At 35.8% G+C, this 15,755-nt stretch overlaps 1 protein-coding gene across 1 annotated transcript in view; it reads left to right on the top strand.

Annotated features, from left to right (window-relative positions):
• Nucleotides 1-3,548: 3,548 nt before the first annotated feature.
• Nucleotides 3,549-15,755, top strand: part of LOC128202863 (uncharacterized) — a 43,695-nt gene continuing 31,488 nt past the window's right edge. Inside the window, exons 1-6 of the mRNA XM_052904024.1 lie at nt 3,549-3,707; nt 5,067-5,147; nt 9,142-9,301; nt 12,172-12,263; nt 13,573-13,645; nt 15,467-15,539. Of these exons, the coding sequence (XP_052759984.1) occupies nt 3,549-3,707; nt 5,067-5,147; nt 9,142-9,301; nt 12,172-12,263; nt 13,573-13,645; nt 15,467-15,539 (638 nt within the window). The remainder of the gene's footprint in view (nt 3,708-5,066; nt 5,148-9,141; nt 9,302-12,171; nt 12,264-13,572; nt 13,646-15,466; nt 15,540-15,755) is intronic.

Below are 15,755 nucleotides of genomic sequence, written 5' to 3'. Positions count from 1 at the left end.
TTTGATAATTGCGTGTAATTAATTGTCCTTCTCATAATGTTAATTCTGCCATATTATATCGCAATCAAATAAACGCAAAAAAGACGAACATAATTGTCATCTCACTCAGTATAAGTAAGTCAATGTTATTACAACTATCTTTAGTATGTGTAAATATGCCATACTGTTTCTCCGACTTTATTATTACTTCTAGCTTTTAAAGCTTTTACAAAAGCCCCGAGAAGACATGACACCGGCATCTTAAATTAACGTAATTTAATGTCTTCATTATAACAAACAGCCTACACGATTGCTTCGCGATAATCAAAAGATCTGCGTTCCTACGGCAACGATTACCTAGCGACCCGTTGAATTTTGCGTTCTCTGGCCCCCGGGCGCCGAACATTGTTTCGGTTCATTTGAGGGTATTGTTTTAATGGCCGACATTCACACATCTGGTTAGAGGGGGACATGTAGATAGGATAGAAGTATTTTGTACATGTTTTAACATCTTTTAAATCGTCGGTAAAAATCAATCGTTGGATACCATTTTACTTAAAATGATTTGGAGTTTTATATAAGAATGGCAAATGGTATTAACGTCAAAATAGTTTGCGGATGTGTGCTTCTTGTTCATGGAATAGGTTTCGCATTTCCCATGGAAGATGGTATGTTGTGTGTAAAAGGATTATTAACATTGTGTTGGTATTTGCATCTATAATTAATATCGCACCTTTAAATGTCACTCTTTAACCTTTAATTATTTTTTTTTTACTTCATATAATCACTTTGATCTAAATTGGCTAATATAGTATTGCATATATCATAGTTTACATACGTACACAATTTTGTCATGATCTCACATAATTGTAAGTTTTGTAGGACAAAATCCTTCCCCCCCCCCGGACAAAATACTGCCACTCATTTTTGTATAGAAGGACATAGCCTCCCTACCCCCCCCCCTCCCCGGGTCTTTTGTAAAATTGATGGAGGTGATTGTATCCGCCTTGTATAAATGGTGGGAGGGATTATGTCCGCCTTGTAAAAATGGTGGGAGGGATTAAGTCCGCCTTGAAAAATGGATGGGGGAATTATGTCCACCTGGACAAAAATGAGCGGGGTGGATTTTGTCCGGGGGAGTTGGGGGTGGGGGGTGGGGGGGTTCCGCCTCCCAATTGCAATTCACAAATAATTTCATGAAGCAAATAGTTATAAGATTACAACTTATATAGTCGACTTGTTTGTGTAATAATTTTTTTTCTTTAAAGCTATCAGCTATCCAGATAAACACATAGAATAAGTAAAACTTACATACAATACCCAACAATTTGTTCACAGAAACAGTATTCGTGCACGCAACACACCCACAGAAGTTGCGCAGAAGAAGATCAAACCTTGACCCCGACATGTTACCCCCGGGCCTTGACATGGAGTTCAACATGGGTCCCGAGGTTGTACAAATGACCCTGGTCCGGTCAGTGCACCCCAACAGAACAACGCCATCTTACATCATAGAGAAGAATGGGGTGAAACATCATCGTAATCTAACACAGGTGAGATACATGTATACATGGAGTCATCTTAACAACGACCGTACGACCAAATGTACTAAAGCTGCACTCTCACAGATGGACCATTTTTTCTTAACTTTTTTATATATTTTTTTGTCTTCGAATGAGCCAAATTTTGCTTAAATGTTTGACAACTAGTTATATAAGACTGCTGACAAAAGATCACTTCTGCGATTATCATATTTAAGTTCGAAAATTTATGTTTAATGCCGAAAGACTCATTTTTTAAAAAAAAAGATTTACCCTTTTAGTCATAAAACTTCAATTTTCGAAGGTAAATTATGTAAACAGCTTCGGTATATATATATAGATAGATAGATATGGTTCCGAGATATTTCCGCCGAAATGGTTTATTTCAAGACAAGAAATAGAAAAGTGTCAAAATGGACAATCTGTGAGAGTGCAGTCTTAAGGGTCAAACAATTCAGTTAAGTACGCTCGCATATTATGGGATGTCACAAATCAAAATGATAAAAATACTTGTATATTCCCGATTTTTTTTTGCCTAAACTGATCAAATTTAACTCATAGTTCCGGTCGTACAATGCGTGTATTGATTAGATAGCACACTGCTTAGTTACAACCGAATAATATTAGATCCAGTGTGACGAAATTAGCTTATAGGCCAAGCAATTCCGTCTCCGTGGCATTGGGGTTAAGGCGTCCACCGAAGGAGCGGAAGGTGGTGGGTTCGATCCCTGGCCGCGTCATATTAGAAGCAGCTCCCTTGCCTAGCGCTTGGCATTTAAAGAGTAGTACTTGAAAACAGGTTTACTCAGTGCTGGTTTAACCCAGGGTAGTTTTATCCCGTGTATCGGTGCTTTACACCAAGCACGTAAAAGATTCAAGGGGTCTTTTCGAAATAAGAGCTATGGTGTCGCACCTGGACTTCCTTATATCCTACCACTGTCTCTTTCACCTGCTGTCCCTTCAGCAAAAAAAACACACAAAAAACAAAACAAAGAAGGACCCCGTTGGAATGCACTTTCACGGGTGAACCTTAACCGTTACGTTTAAAGAAATACAAACAATACTGATTCATTTCCCTAAACAGTTCAATGTAATCAGGCAACACTTCAGATTGGAAAAAAAACGCGTTATTTACCGTTTCATGTACATGACAACCCAACATATCCCTTAAATTCATTTCTAAACAAATTGATTTAAACAATAACAAAGGTATGTCGCATGTCTCCTAAGAAAACTCCCTTAATTTTAACGGAATCCATGTTGTTGCATCAAACTGGAAGTAGGCGAAGTTCTTGTTCAGCAGAAAATATTAAATCTCTGAGAATTCATGTATTTTTTTCTTTCTGAAGGCAGGTATTGAACTAAATTTAAAGAATAGCAATTATAAAGTATGTGCGTTATTTAGACTGAAACAGATTTCCAATCCTGAAGAAGCATTCTCAATCTTTAACATAGAGAATGCATCCTGGACCACATACGGGTACTTAGACTTAAGTTATAACGGACCAATATAATCCCACTTGAACCTTGTGATAGAGCTGTAACCAGCTCCGGTGTTCGTGTTCAAACACTGAAAGGCCATGTGGACACGCCGACACTCCATGTTGACACGCCGACACGCCATGTTGACACGCCGACACGCCATGTTGACAAGCTGACACGTCATGTTGACACGCTGACACGTCATTGTGACACGCCGACACGCCATGTGAATACACCGACATGCCATGTAAATAACCCGACACGCCATATTGACATGCCGACACGCCATGGTGACACGCCGACACGCCATGTTAACAAGCTGACACGCCATGTTGGCACGCCGAGATGCCATGTTGACACGCCGACACGCCATGTCGATACGCCGATATGCCATGTTGACACACCGACACGCCATGTTAACGTTCCGATACGTCATGCCGATAAGCCGACACGCTGACACGCCATGTTAACAAGCTGACACGCCATGCTGACAGCCGACACGACATGTCGACACGCTGACATGACATGTTGACACGCCTACACGCCATGTCGATAAGCCGACAAGCCATGTTGACTTACCGACACGCCATGTTGACACGCCGACAAGCCATGTTGACACGCCAACACGCCATGTTGACTTACCGACACGCCATGTTGACACGCCGACACGCCATGATGACACGCCGACAGGAATTGGCACATTGTGTTGGGCTGTGAAGACTTTTAACAACATTTTCAGCATAAGTTTGTTGATTGTTACATTTTTATTCTATCACAACACATAATTAAAATTTAAAAAAAACAGACTAAATACAAGACATTTGCGACGTAGGAAGCACGTGTAATGTGTATCTATATTTGTTCTTTTGAGAATACAATTCTTTGCAGAAGAATATAACATACGATTTATCTTAAAGAGGGACACTTTAGTTTTACACTTGATAGATGCACAAAAGAAATGATTTCATTTAAATGCATTATTTTGTTTAAGTAAATTTAACTTAAATGATCAAAAAGCAAAACAATGTTTATATATTGGGTTTTCAATTCATATCTACAGGGTCACTAATTCCCCTGTTTTAAAAATGCCAAAATATCGCCTCTTTATGTGTACTGCACAACTCCTATGCTTTTTTGTTTTGATCACTAAAATCAAATATAAAATATAGTGTGCTCCTTTCAAATTGATTAAAAATACACCCGATGACTTATAAAGCCTTTGTTAATAGCGCAATAAATAAACGAACACAACAGACAATTAAATGATATTCTTTGAAGGTATCTCGGAGAGTTACTGTCAGCATTATATAGCATGGTGGTGTGTGCTATATTGACTTCTTTATTTAATAAAAGCTTATTATTTCATTAGGCAAAAGTTCTTTGTTATTGGTCTAACGGATGTTGAATTAATGAGGTTTGACAGACATGGCCATTAAGATGTTTTAACTAAATTATAAAAAGAATAAAAGCCACATTTCGCAAGTAAATTGCGGTGGTCAATAAAATATTTATGTTTCATAATTATTATGGCAGTTCGATGGTTCATTAAACATTTGCTATAAAAGCATTTTCGAACGAAATAGATCTGTAACAGTTGTAATTCCAAAAGCAATTATTTGAATTTGTTATAAAAAAACTTACATGTAATAAATATTTTTAAAGATGCACTTACACCCAAAAAAGCAGTACCACAATGATAACTATTGTTTTAATTTTCCGAAAAGGATGACTCAAAATCGAAAACAATGGTTCTTATGAAGGATACCGTGTTGAATTTGAAAGACAGGTGCAGAAAACAGTATTTCTACTTTGAAGTTATGAGATGATCGTTGATCACTGTAAATCATTTAGGACCCACCAGTCATTTAATATTTATGCGTTTTCAGCTATAAATCACCTCAATCACCCGGTTTGAATCCTGTTATCAGTAGTAAATAGTTTCCATAAATGCATAATTTAGTAAGTAGTTAAAGGTTTATTACTCAAACTGTATGCTTGTTATACATTTTTATGTAAAGATTTTATATACGAGAGTCACTTTAATATGTATGTTTTTGTTTTCAGGGTTCTTACGGCGTGTACCAAGATCCGTCTTTGGGGGCTTCCATCATTGTTCGGAACAACGACGAGGGACAATTTCACTTGGTAAAATCAAACATAATTGTTCATTCTAATGTAGTCGATTATTCAGCAAAGTTCGTACAAATCGAATCAATGCCATTATCATATACTCTAAGGCTATTCTTAAATTATTAGGAAATGTTTGTCGTTGTTTAATGTATTTGTATACATCGTTGCTACACGGTAATATTTTGAATGCTATATAATTTTCATTGGCTTTAAACTTCGTTCAATTATGAGGGTTTATCACAAATTTGATTCTTATTTCTTCTTTGAATTGCACGGGGATAAGGTGTTGTCATGTTTTGTCTGAGCCAATGTTAACTAGATTGTTGTAGAAACACTTAAGTGAAACTTCACGCATCTTATCTTAATACTTTAACAATCTAACATACATACACAACAGAAGATAAAAAAACAGTCAGAAAACAAACTTCCGGTGGCAGTGAAAACCTAGGGTCGGGCGTTGAAAAATATGCTCGGCCGGGAAACCGGAAACATACATATTTATTTATTTGTATTGCCTAAGCGGTTTTCAATTTTCTAGAATTATGACATATTTATGGGGTTGGATGGCAGGAAAATAAGCGATTACGCTCGTAGGCTGTGGGCGAACTCCTGCATCTCTCCTATAAGTGTTTCTTGTCACGACCGTTCTTCACGTCCGAATGCGTTGTATCCAAAATGTTTGATTTGTAACCGACATTTATTTAATGTTGATGGGTTTTAGCCTTTCTGCCATTCGTTATGAAGCTACTTTTTTTAGATCACAGACATAATCTTTTTCAAGAACTAGGCTTAGCGTAGGCGGTATAGGCTTAGGAAAACATTTTTTGAATAGTTAAAACATTGAAAAGTGAATTAACAAGGGGTCTGTTTATTTTCAATTAAATTTTATGCATGGCCTGGAATAAAAAAAAAAGTATTTTTCTGTAGCATGTAAATTCATTGTATCTAGACCATCAATACAAATTTTAGAGACAATTTCAAATCAACATAAGTATTTATTTCAATGAAATAAATCATGTGAGAAACATATATTAAAAAGAAATGTCTACAGGGACAAACCCAGTAACCAAACAAGAATAACGGAGATCCTGCAGGGGCTGATCCAGAATTTTACGTCACAGGGGCGTAACCTGACTTGCGCCCCCGTAATTTCTCTGTTTTATCATTGTTTTTTTGTTTTTTTGTTGTTTTTTTTCTCCTATTTGAAATAAAGAGCATACTTGGTCGATTCTGGGGAGGGTGTGCTCCCTGGGTCCGCTGGTAAACAACTTAGTAAATGCACATAACACGCGACATGAAGCAAAAGGCAGACCCCAAAGCACAATTACATTAGTTATAATTGTTCAGATTACAGCCTTAGAGCGGTCAGCGAGACAGGGTGATAAAACTAGTGTATGGGTACTCAACACTTACACTTGACACGTCACATATCAACAAAAACGGTAGCCCATGAAGCATTTGCGTTGGAAGTGATGCATGGTATACTCATACTCCTGAATATTTAACTTTAAACACATAACAGCATGTACTTAATCTATTTTTCTCTTTACTATTGGCGTTTTGTTGGTAATAAACTACATGTACATTTTGTTTTACATCTGTTTCGCGAATTGTGTATTTGATTTTACATCTTCAAATGAAAATCGTTTGTTTTACGAAAATCAACCCGGTTTATTAAACTATCGAAACCCATACCGTAGTCGGTTTCGTCGGATTGTTCCATCCGAAAACTAGTTCACTTTGTTAAAAAAAAAAACGACATGGCGGCCAGTGATCCGAAACGTGTGTTGAAACACCATTAAGTTAAACCAGGCAGTCGGCCATCTACGGTATCATTGTTTTGAAGAATTTCAATAATGGCTATATGCATTCGCTCCACCATATTTTTGAATCTGTGCACAAAACCATACATGTATTACTTCAAGCAAAACTTTCGATATTGAAATGGCGTTTAGGACAAACATGTGTCATATTTCCTGCTATCGTGTTACTCTGATCCCGACAGATGTGAATGGAATTAGAAAGTAAACTTTTTTCTTTAACCTTATGCCACGCCAAATTAATGTTTAGTTCCTCGGATTTTTGCCAAAAGAAATTGGAGCGAGCGAGCGAAAAAAAAATAAAAAATACTTTTGGTCATTTTCATAAAAACCGAAGCGAGCGAAGAAGCGAAAAATATATTTTTCCTTATATTCAATATAAATAAGAAAGATTGTTAAAAATGATTGCCCTTAAACCCATTTTAATGCCATCTTGAACTGAACCTCTAATGGACATTGGGAAAATGTCGGAATACATACTATTTATTCATCCGTGTTTAGTACAAACATTATATGGATAAATCTAATTTCTTATATAATTAAAACTTACTTTAATATGACGTTCATTCATAATAATAAATAACCCTGCTTTTAGTAAAAAGTTTGAAACAACTTATATAAATCTACCTGAATCAGTTTAACATCATATGCAACTGTATTTAGACATAACTAAGGATTGATTTGGGATTTGTAAAAAATGATCACTTACACAGGCATCATCAACCATCAGACTCCATATAACATAGACTAAATTTTGTTTTTATTATCACAGGAAATGCAATGGCATGTGCTTGTTAAAACAAAAAGAACAAGGGTATTTTTCAGAGTCCTTTTTTTTTGGTTATTTAGATGTTTATTTGCACCAGCCAATTGTTTATGCCCCGCCCCCCCCCCAAGTCCGAAATAGCGGGGACTTTGACTTCTGGTCTCTCAAAACCCGGGTAATATACCCGACCTGCAGGGACACACTGCTGGTAAAATCCCTGCCAAATGGCCCCGCAACCCCGAATACCTATGTGAGGACCGTTCCCGACTATTTTCAAAACCACATTCACTAGGCACTGCGGGGCCATCTGATAGGTAAAAACACAGCCCATTGCCTCTGTAACAAGGGCGAGGGGTGGGCGGGGCAATGGTTGCAATTGACAAGTGCATTACAATCCCGGATTGTGCTGCAAATAAAAACAAAATATAAGGTGATAAACTTAGGCTTACTTATGTTGAGGTATATCCAGACCAGAGTTTATATCGCTATTTGTAAAAAGCTAATTGTTCAAAACTGTTGTTTTGTCAGAATTTGATCAAAAATGAGCTTGATACATCAATTTGGACCAAACAATGACTCATATTCCATTTAAGTTGACCTGTCCGATTTCCATTCAAAACGAGTCACTAATTACGCAATATAATCGCTACCAGTCATAGATACACATGCTTTATTGCATAATGATTGCTTTTAATAATGATCCTTTAGTGCATGAGACGATCAACAATGACTTCAAGCATGCTTAAAACATAATTATTTATTGTCAAAAATAAGATTTAATTTCCAAACTTCGAGCCACATTGTTTATACAGGAAGCCGCCATTTTGATTGAATTTATTGAAACCCATGTTAAACCGATCGATATACAGTATAAAAAGACTACGCGTCGGTAACTTCCCTTTACAAAAACACGAAAACTAGTGTAGAAAAATTATACTTGATTATATTTAGCCTTTTAATTAATTATTACCTGAAAAAAAATCTGCTTGGCGATCAAAATGGAGGTGCGGGCGCACAAAAAAAAAAAAAAAAAATTTATATTTTCAAAAAAATAGGAGCGGTAAATCCGCGGAACGAAATATCAATTTGGTGTGGCCTTACTAACGCAATGAAAAATAATTCAACCAGAAGAGTCAATACACAAAGAAATTGTAAATAAGATAAAAATAATCACTCTATTTTTATTATATATAAAGGACACAAATGCTGTTGTTGTTTTTTTGCATAGATAACATAAAAACCTCTTTACGTTTATGATATAAAAAAGCGGTTAAATGTTAAACACAAATTAGACTCAAGCGAATTATATATGATATCAAGCTCACAACATTGTCCGCATTACTCTAGTTATATTTTTCATAATTTAATATGAAAATTGAAATATACAATAGCCAAAAATATATTTATCGAATTTCTTTTCCAGTCCGGAACATTTACCTACAACACCTCCCACTACGAACTCGAACCATTAACCAATCAACTTCGAAATACTCATGCTTCGAACCTCGAAGGGGCTCCACACAGGGTCAAGCGGCAGGAGGCGCCCAGGGGTAATTTTATGGGCGACGAGCTGATTCCACCTGGTATGTAATCAACGCTGAGCATGAAGCCGTATGCTAGTGTCTTACTTGTTCTTAGACACCCAATATAGCATATTTCATACATTCTGCGAAAATAAGGGCACATAAGAAAACGACGTAACGCCAGGAAACACGTGTTTTATTTCAAAACGCTTATGCAAAATGAAAGCAAATTTGATCGTACATATAATTAAGTGCCAATGTTAATATCATTGTATTACCCATTGTTTCGTTTATGCTATCGATAAAAAATATAAGTAAAATAACAACAGCGAAAACATCAATTTGATATTTCCACTTCTAACTTAGAAGTGAAAATATCAACTTTAAAATCTACTTTTAAAATTCACTGTAGTAACTCCCCCTTGATCAAAACTAAAATTTTGAACCAAAAAACGTTGCCAAAAAATAAAGTTAGGAATTAACAAAGGTTATATACGTTTAAATAAATACACTTGTGGAAATAAACAACTAACCATTTAATAGGAAAATTGTAATCGAGTTCTCAAACGTTTTTGTACTTTGAAGCTGAATGTTCGAACATTAATTTTGCTTTCGAACAAAAATTGCAAACGAAAACAACTGCTCGAACATAAATAAGAGGTTATATCGATCAGCGTTCACAACTTTTTTGAACTGTTTGTCGTTGATGTACGTAAAACGAACTTCCCTGAATATTACAGAACAATTAACAGAATAACTGATGAATTTTTTACCCCACCCACCCCTCATAATTTGTCCAAAACTTAGCATGTTCTTTACATTTTACCTTAAAAACGACCTCTCTTCAAGCGAACCAGATTGATCTCTGACAGTGACGGATGACTGAATACCCATGTATCATGACACGAACTTTAAAACTAAGAAATATGTTGGAATCCATTGATTATCCGCATTGTTTTGCTTACACGTTCGGCCTTGCAAATGTTCATTCAATAAATGGCGCTGTAGTAATTCGGTATGTATTCATGCCCTGTTTAATTCAAAATCGATTTCGTTAATTACCTGTTATTATTTTAAACATATATGCATAAATACAAGTTCTCTGATTAGTGTTTATTAAATGATTGCACTTAAAAACGAGTTAATAGTATACTATAGAACGAAATTACCACTCGTGATCATGGAAAAACTATATTTTTACTCGTGGCTTTGCCACTCGTGAAAATATGTTTGTTTATTACACTCATGAAATAAATAGAGGATATTTGTTTATTTCAGTGTAAGATCGTATTTTATTTCACGAGTGTCATAGAAAAACTTATTTTCACGAGTGACGAAGCCACGAGTGAAAATGTAGTTTTTTTATGATCACGAGTGAAATTAGATACGATCTTACACTGAAATAAACAAATTTTCTGTTTCTTTTATGCTTATTTTCGGAGTTTTATTTGTTTTGTTTTTTATTTATTTCTGAATTACCCCCTTTTTTTAAAGGGTTGGCTTTATGCCGCTACCCGTGGGGCGCCCCTTATGCATAATTATAGCTGTCAACTTTTCTACTTTCGGTTTTCTGAGAAATAGTTCTCTGCTATTCATTCTTATAGCTCAATATTCGCTCGTTTTTTATTGCAAAGCTTTATGAACAGTACACAATGAAGTATTATTAGTGCACATATTTTCCCAAAAAAAAATGAAAACACTTTTTATTTTAAGATGGGCATGAATACACAACCAAATTACTACGCCGCTATTTAAAGAATGAAAATTTGGAACGTCAAATGTGTTAGCAATACAAATGTGGATACTCATTGGATGTTAACCATCCTTCTTAGTTTAAGCCAGCATGTACGCGTGTTTTTATATTAAGTTAATATTCAGTCATCTTACTGTCAGAGACCAATCTGTTTCGCTTTAAAATGTTTGCTTTCCAGATGATAAAGAGTAAATGCCACGCGAGTTTGTCGACACATTATGAGTTGTGGGTGGGGTAAAAAATACCGGATCTATCTGTAAATTGTGGTGTGAATTCTCCAGGAAGCCCATCTTACGTACTACAACGGCAAACAGTTCAAAATACATTTGAACGATGATTTAAAATTTTATTTATGTTCGAACAGTTGTTTTTGTCTGTAATTTGTTTGGTATAAAGCAAATGTTCGAACATTCAGCTTCAAAGATCAGTAAAATGTTTGATAAACGGGATAACCGGTAATGAACGGTAAGTTGTTAATTTTCAATTATATATTTATTTAAATTTCTTAAACATTTCTTTATTTATTTTTTTTTAACATTTTTTGACATAATTTACTGAAGTCCAGTGTTCTGTTTTGATCAAGGCAAGTACATGTAACAACATAGGAATTTAAAAGTAGTTCTGAAAGTTGATATTTTCACTGTTGTTATTTCACTGTTAAAACCCCATATTTCATCGTTAAGCATGAAAGAATACACGATCTTTCACAGATATCAACAAATATCCTCTATTTATACTATGCTTTTTGTAATAGATTTAGTTTTGTACGTGAAATAAAAGTGCTTGAAAGTAAAAATATCAACTAGATATTTTTCACTGTTTTGAAGTTTTTGCCTATCGCAGATAAAACGTCAGCGTGCACGGGACTGGAATCGACGTCATTTCCGAAAAGTTATTATGTCCGCATTCAATTTGGCGCGCTTTTCGAAAAAAAAACCAAATATATTTTATCTTTTTATAAGCATATAACAAACAAGGAAAAAATAAACGTTAAGTGAAAGATCGCAAAATACTTTACCTAGTCAATAATAAGCAAAATAGTTCACTCGTTGAAACGTCATTCGTGAAACATAGAAAGTAGTGCTCAAACGATGAAAACATTTCGACCAGAGACACTCAAACAATCCTTTATATCATTACATGAAAATAACTCTTATAATATTATTTTTTATTCAAGGTGAGATGTCTGGTCTTAACAAAGAGGAGAGTCCCCCCTACCCTGGGTTGTATGAAAGAAAGAAAAATGATACGCCGCTTATACGTTTGCAGGTAAATATTCCAGGTCAAGGTCATCTGTACAAACAGCAACATTGGTTTCGCTAACCCGACCGTTCTACTGTATCGTTATTAATCGCCGACTCAAAAGTTTTGTTTGGAATAGAAATGTATCTTATTTTCATTCTTTGTGTTCGCTGATATAATATGCATGTAACATCAAATCAAGATTATAGGCAAATATGTATTAAAAATGCATAATCTACTTGCCCACCGATACCAGAGTGGCATTATTTAGATTATGTTATGATACAGTCATGCCATTAAGAAAATGCCAACACATTTGGTATATACGCCAATGCACGGTTCACTCAGGGTTCTGCTGGACTATTGTCAAAATGAGAAAAATACTACCAATACATTTTCTACGGGCTTTAAGGAAAATGAGCTATCATTTTTACGCCTTAATTTGTTATTTTTGTACAATATTGCGTGATATAGTATAGTACTTTCGTTTCACTCGGAATCGCTGAATATGCCTTAATGATCCAAATGTCTTCAAGAAAGAATACCTCTATTCCGGTGCTAAGGGAAAGGGCCAGAGTTCCACTTATCATTACTGCTCATACTGTTAATGAAGAGTTTCAGTCAATACAAGAATGACAATATTTGCATTAGCGGATTGACACTTCCAACAAGACACCGCCTTTGATGTCCAAGTGAACTTCTAATGTCAATATCGGGAAAACATCAATGATATAACACACGAGAACGCACAGCTTCAGACAAAAAATAGCCAAAATATTCTTGGAGAAACATCCCCGACCCCCCCCCCCCCCCCCCCTCCTACATTCGAAACTATACTTTATTCGATTCCGGAGGAGAAGCGCTCATATAAAGTTACGCCACAAAATTACACCTTGTATGTTTTGCGTGCACCTAAACAATCTGTTTCCCCAAATGCATTAGTTTGTTCTTTACGGTTCGTGCTACTAGATAAGATAAGTATAGCTCTTGTTCCAATCGTCCCTGTAATATCAGTTGAGTAATTATAAGATAGTATATATTTGCGTTTGGTATGAGTCTACAGTCCCGCAAATATCGAGTTCGCTTCAACATCGTTTCTGTAATATTGCTTATTGCCTAAGGGAATATAAATAATGTTTTGCTTTTGGGTGTGCCCCTGTTTGTCAAATAGTGTACTTAAAATGATAGCAATAAACTTTGTGTACGTGTATTAGCATTATTGATAGTATAAGTTTAGTTCAAATAAAGCAACTGAGATAAACCAGAAAGCTTTTATCTTGTTATCATAGTGTCAAATTATCAAGTTCCAATTGTGACACCTTTTATGCGATTTTAGATGGAGAAACCTGACCCTCGACTGATTATCACAACGACTAGTGGTTATACAGACAGTGACATTCTCTACCAAGGTAAGGCCTTGTGATACTACATGTGCTGTTTGCAAATGAAGGTGTTAGTAGTTTATACTCCGGGTCCCGGCGTGAGCACATTGACGGGTCCCAGAGTGACAGTTCAACCACCGTACACATATCCTGGGCAGACTATCTGGCGGTTGACCAGTACTAGGTGCCTTCACTTCTGCAATGAACTGACAATTTCTGTACATGCCAGGGACAGTGGTACAGTGCGAATGGTCGTAAAAAGGATTTCATTATTATTATTATTATTATTATTATTATTATTATTATTATTATTATTATTATTATTATTTACCAAACTTATATAGCGCCCTTTTCATATACACGTTCAAAGGCGCTTTACAACGATATAATCTGATAGCTAACTACAAGCAATATCATTAAAATACTAGACAGCTTTTGAACAATAAATGTACAACATACTAAAAAATATGAAACACAATAAAATGAAATGTGGTATTTAACTGGTCGTCTGAATTAAAAACAATAAATATCAATATCATACGATAAAAAAATAGTCTAGCGAAACTTTGAAAAAAAAAATGATATTAATATAATTTACGCCTGACATCTAACTTGCATTTATATATTGTATCAATAGTCTAAAACAGTTTACATAGGATATGTAACTGTACTAAAAGATCATGGTAGAATTAAAACAGGTTGTAAAATTATGTTTAAAATCACATAATGGTCACACAGTCTTCGTGAATCACTGTCACAGATCATTCCTGGTAAAAATGCTACTCATACGCCTGTTTGAAATAGTGTGTTTTAAGTGCACGTTTGAAAGAACGCAATGAACTTGAGTCTCTCACACCGGATGGTAAGCATCATTGCAAATCCCAACAGAAGTGACCTGGTACGCCCGGGAATCGAACCCGTGTTGTTTGATTCACAGTCCAACGCTCTACCGATTGAGCTAACCGAGTGGCTAATGAAGTTGGTGGTGTGTAAGCTTATTTGTACTCGCACTCGGCTTTGCCCATTCGGCGAGTGCTCCGATAGAATTGATGGTAATTTAAGGTCTACGGAATATAGTGCCCAGAATGTAACACTGGTCAGAGCTACCCTGGTCCTTTAAAGTGCACGTGTGTATAGGACCGTCACATGGGACACCCCAATTAACGTCCCTCCTGGAAGACGATTAGTATTGTAAGTGGTACGGCGGGGAATCGAACCACTAGACACGGATCCGCCACTTTTTGCAAATGAACATAGTATTCCAAGTTTTTGCAGCGTTGAATAATCAGGACTTTAAGTCCGCCAAAATCTGTCAAGTGAATTTTAATATCTATATCGTGTCGATACATCCCATGTTAAAGACACTGACTGCAGACGGTAATGATATGGCGTATACTTTGACCTATCACCCAAAACTAGCTACTGGAGAGGCGGGCTCATACCCCCGCAAAGCGCCACTACATGAACACTTTTCACTGGATTCACATCAACTGGCCAATGGAATTGTAGCTTTAAATTCCTTGTGCAAGAACGTTACGATGACAAACGGAACTCACTGAAGTGCCACAAACTAAATGTTCGAAACGGCCTTTAAAGCAGTATACATTGACTGTTTCTTCGATGCAAAATGGCATTGTGATCTTGTTTTTTAATCGCTGGACTAGTTCCTTTGGCTTTGTTTATTTTTTGCAAACAAAGGGACTTTTTCACATATGTATTGTTTTGATTCAAAGGACAAACTCATACTAGCGCTTTGATTTTTGAAAATGAACCGTAAAATAAATCAAATTAAAAGACAATATTGTGACACACCATAAATCATTGTCAACTGGTAAATGTTTGTTTCAGGTCGAAAGAAGCGTCAGTCTGAAACGTTGTACGTGGAATATATGGTTGTTATTGACTACAAAAACTTGGAAAGGTAAAACTAACTCCATAGTTTTATATATACTTATTCTATTAACCCGACTGTGACGGAAGTGGACAGATTAGTGAATCGCTCTCACATCCATTTACTTAGTAAAACAATTTCGTCTATCACGATTCTATCTTTATCAATGTTCTTTACAGTCGGCCCATTGTTTGTTGTCATGCTTGTTAATGTTAATGTTAATGTTGTTAATGGCCGTGTTAACTA

Source organism: Mya arenaria, chromosome 9 (genome assembly GCF_026914265.1).
Source record: "Mya arenaria isolate MELC-2E11 chromosome 9, ASM2691426v1".
NCBI lineage: Eukaryota > Metazoa > Mollusca > Bivalvia > Myida > Myidae > Mya > Mya arenaria.
The sequence above is the reverse complement of the archived record's forward strand: the minus strand, read 5'-3'. Positions and strand labels throughout refer to the sequence as shown.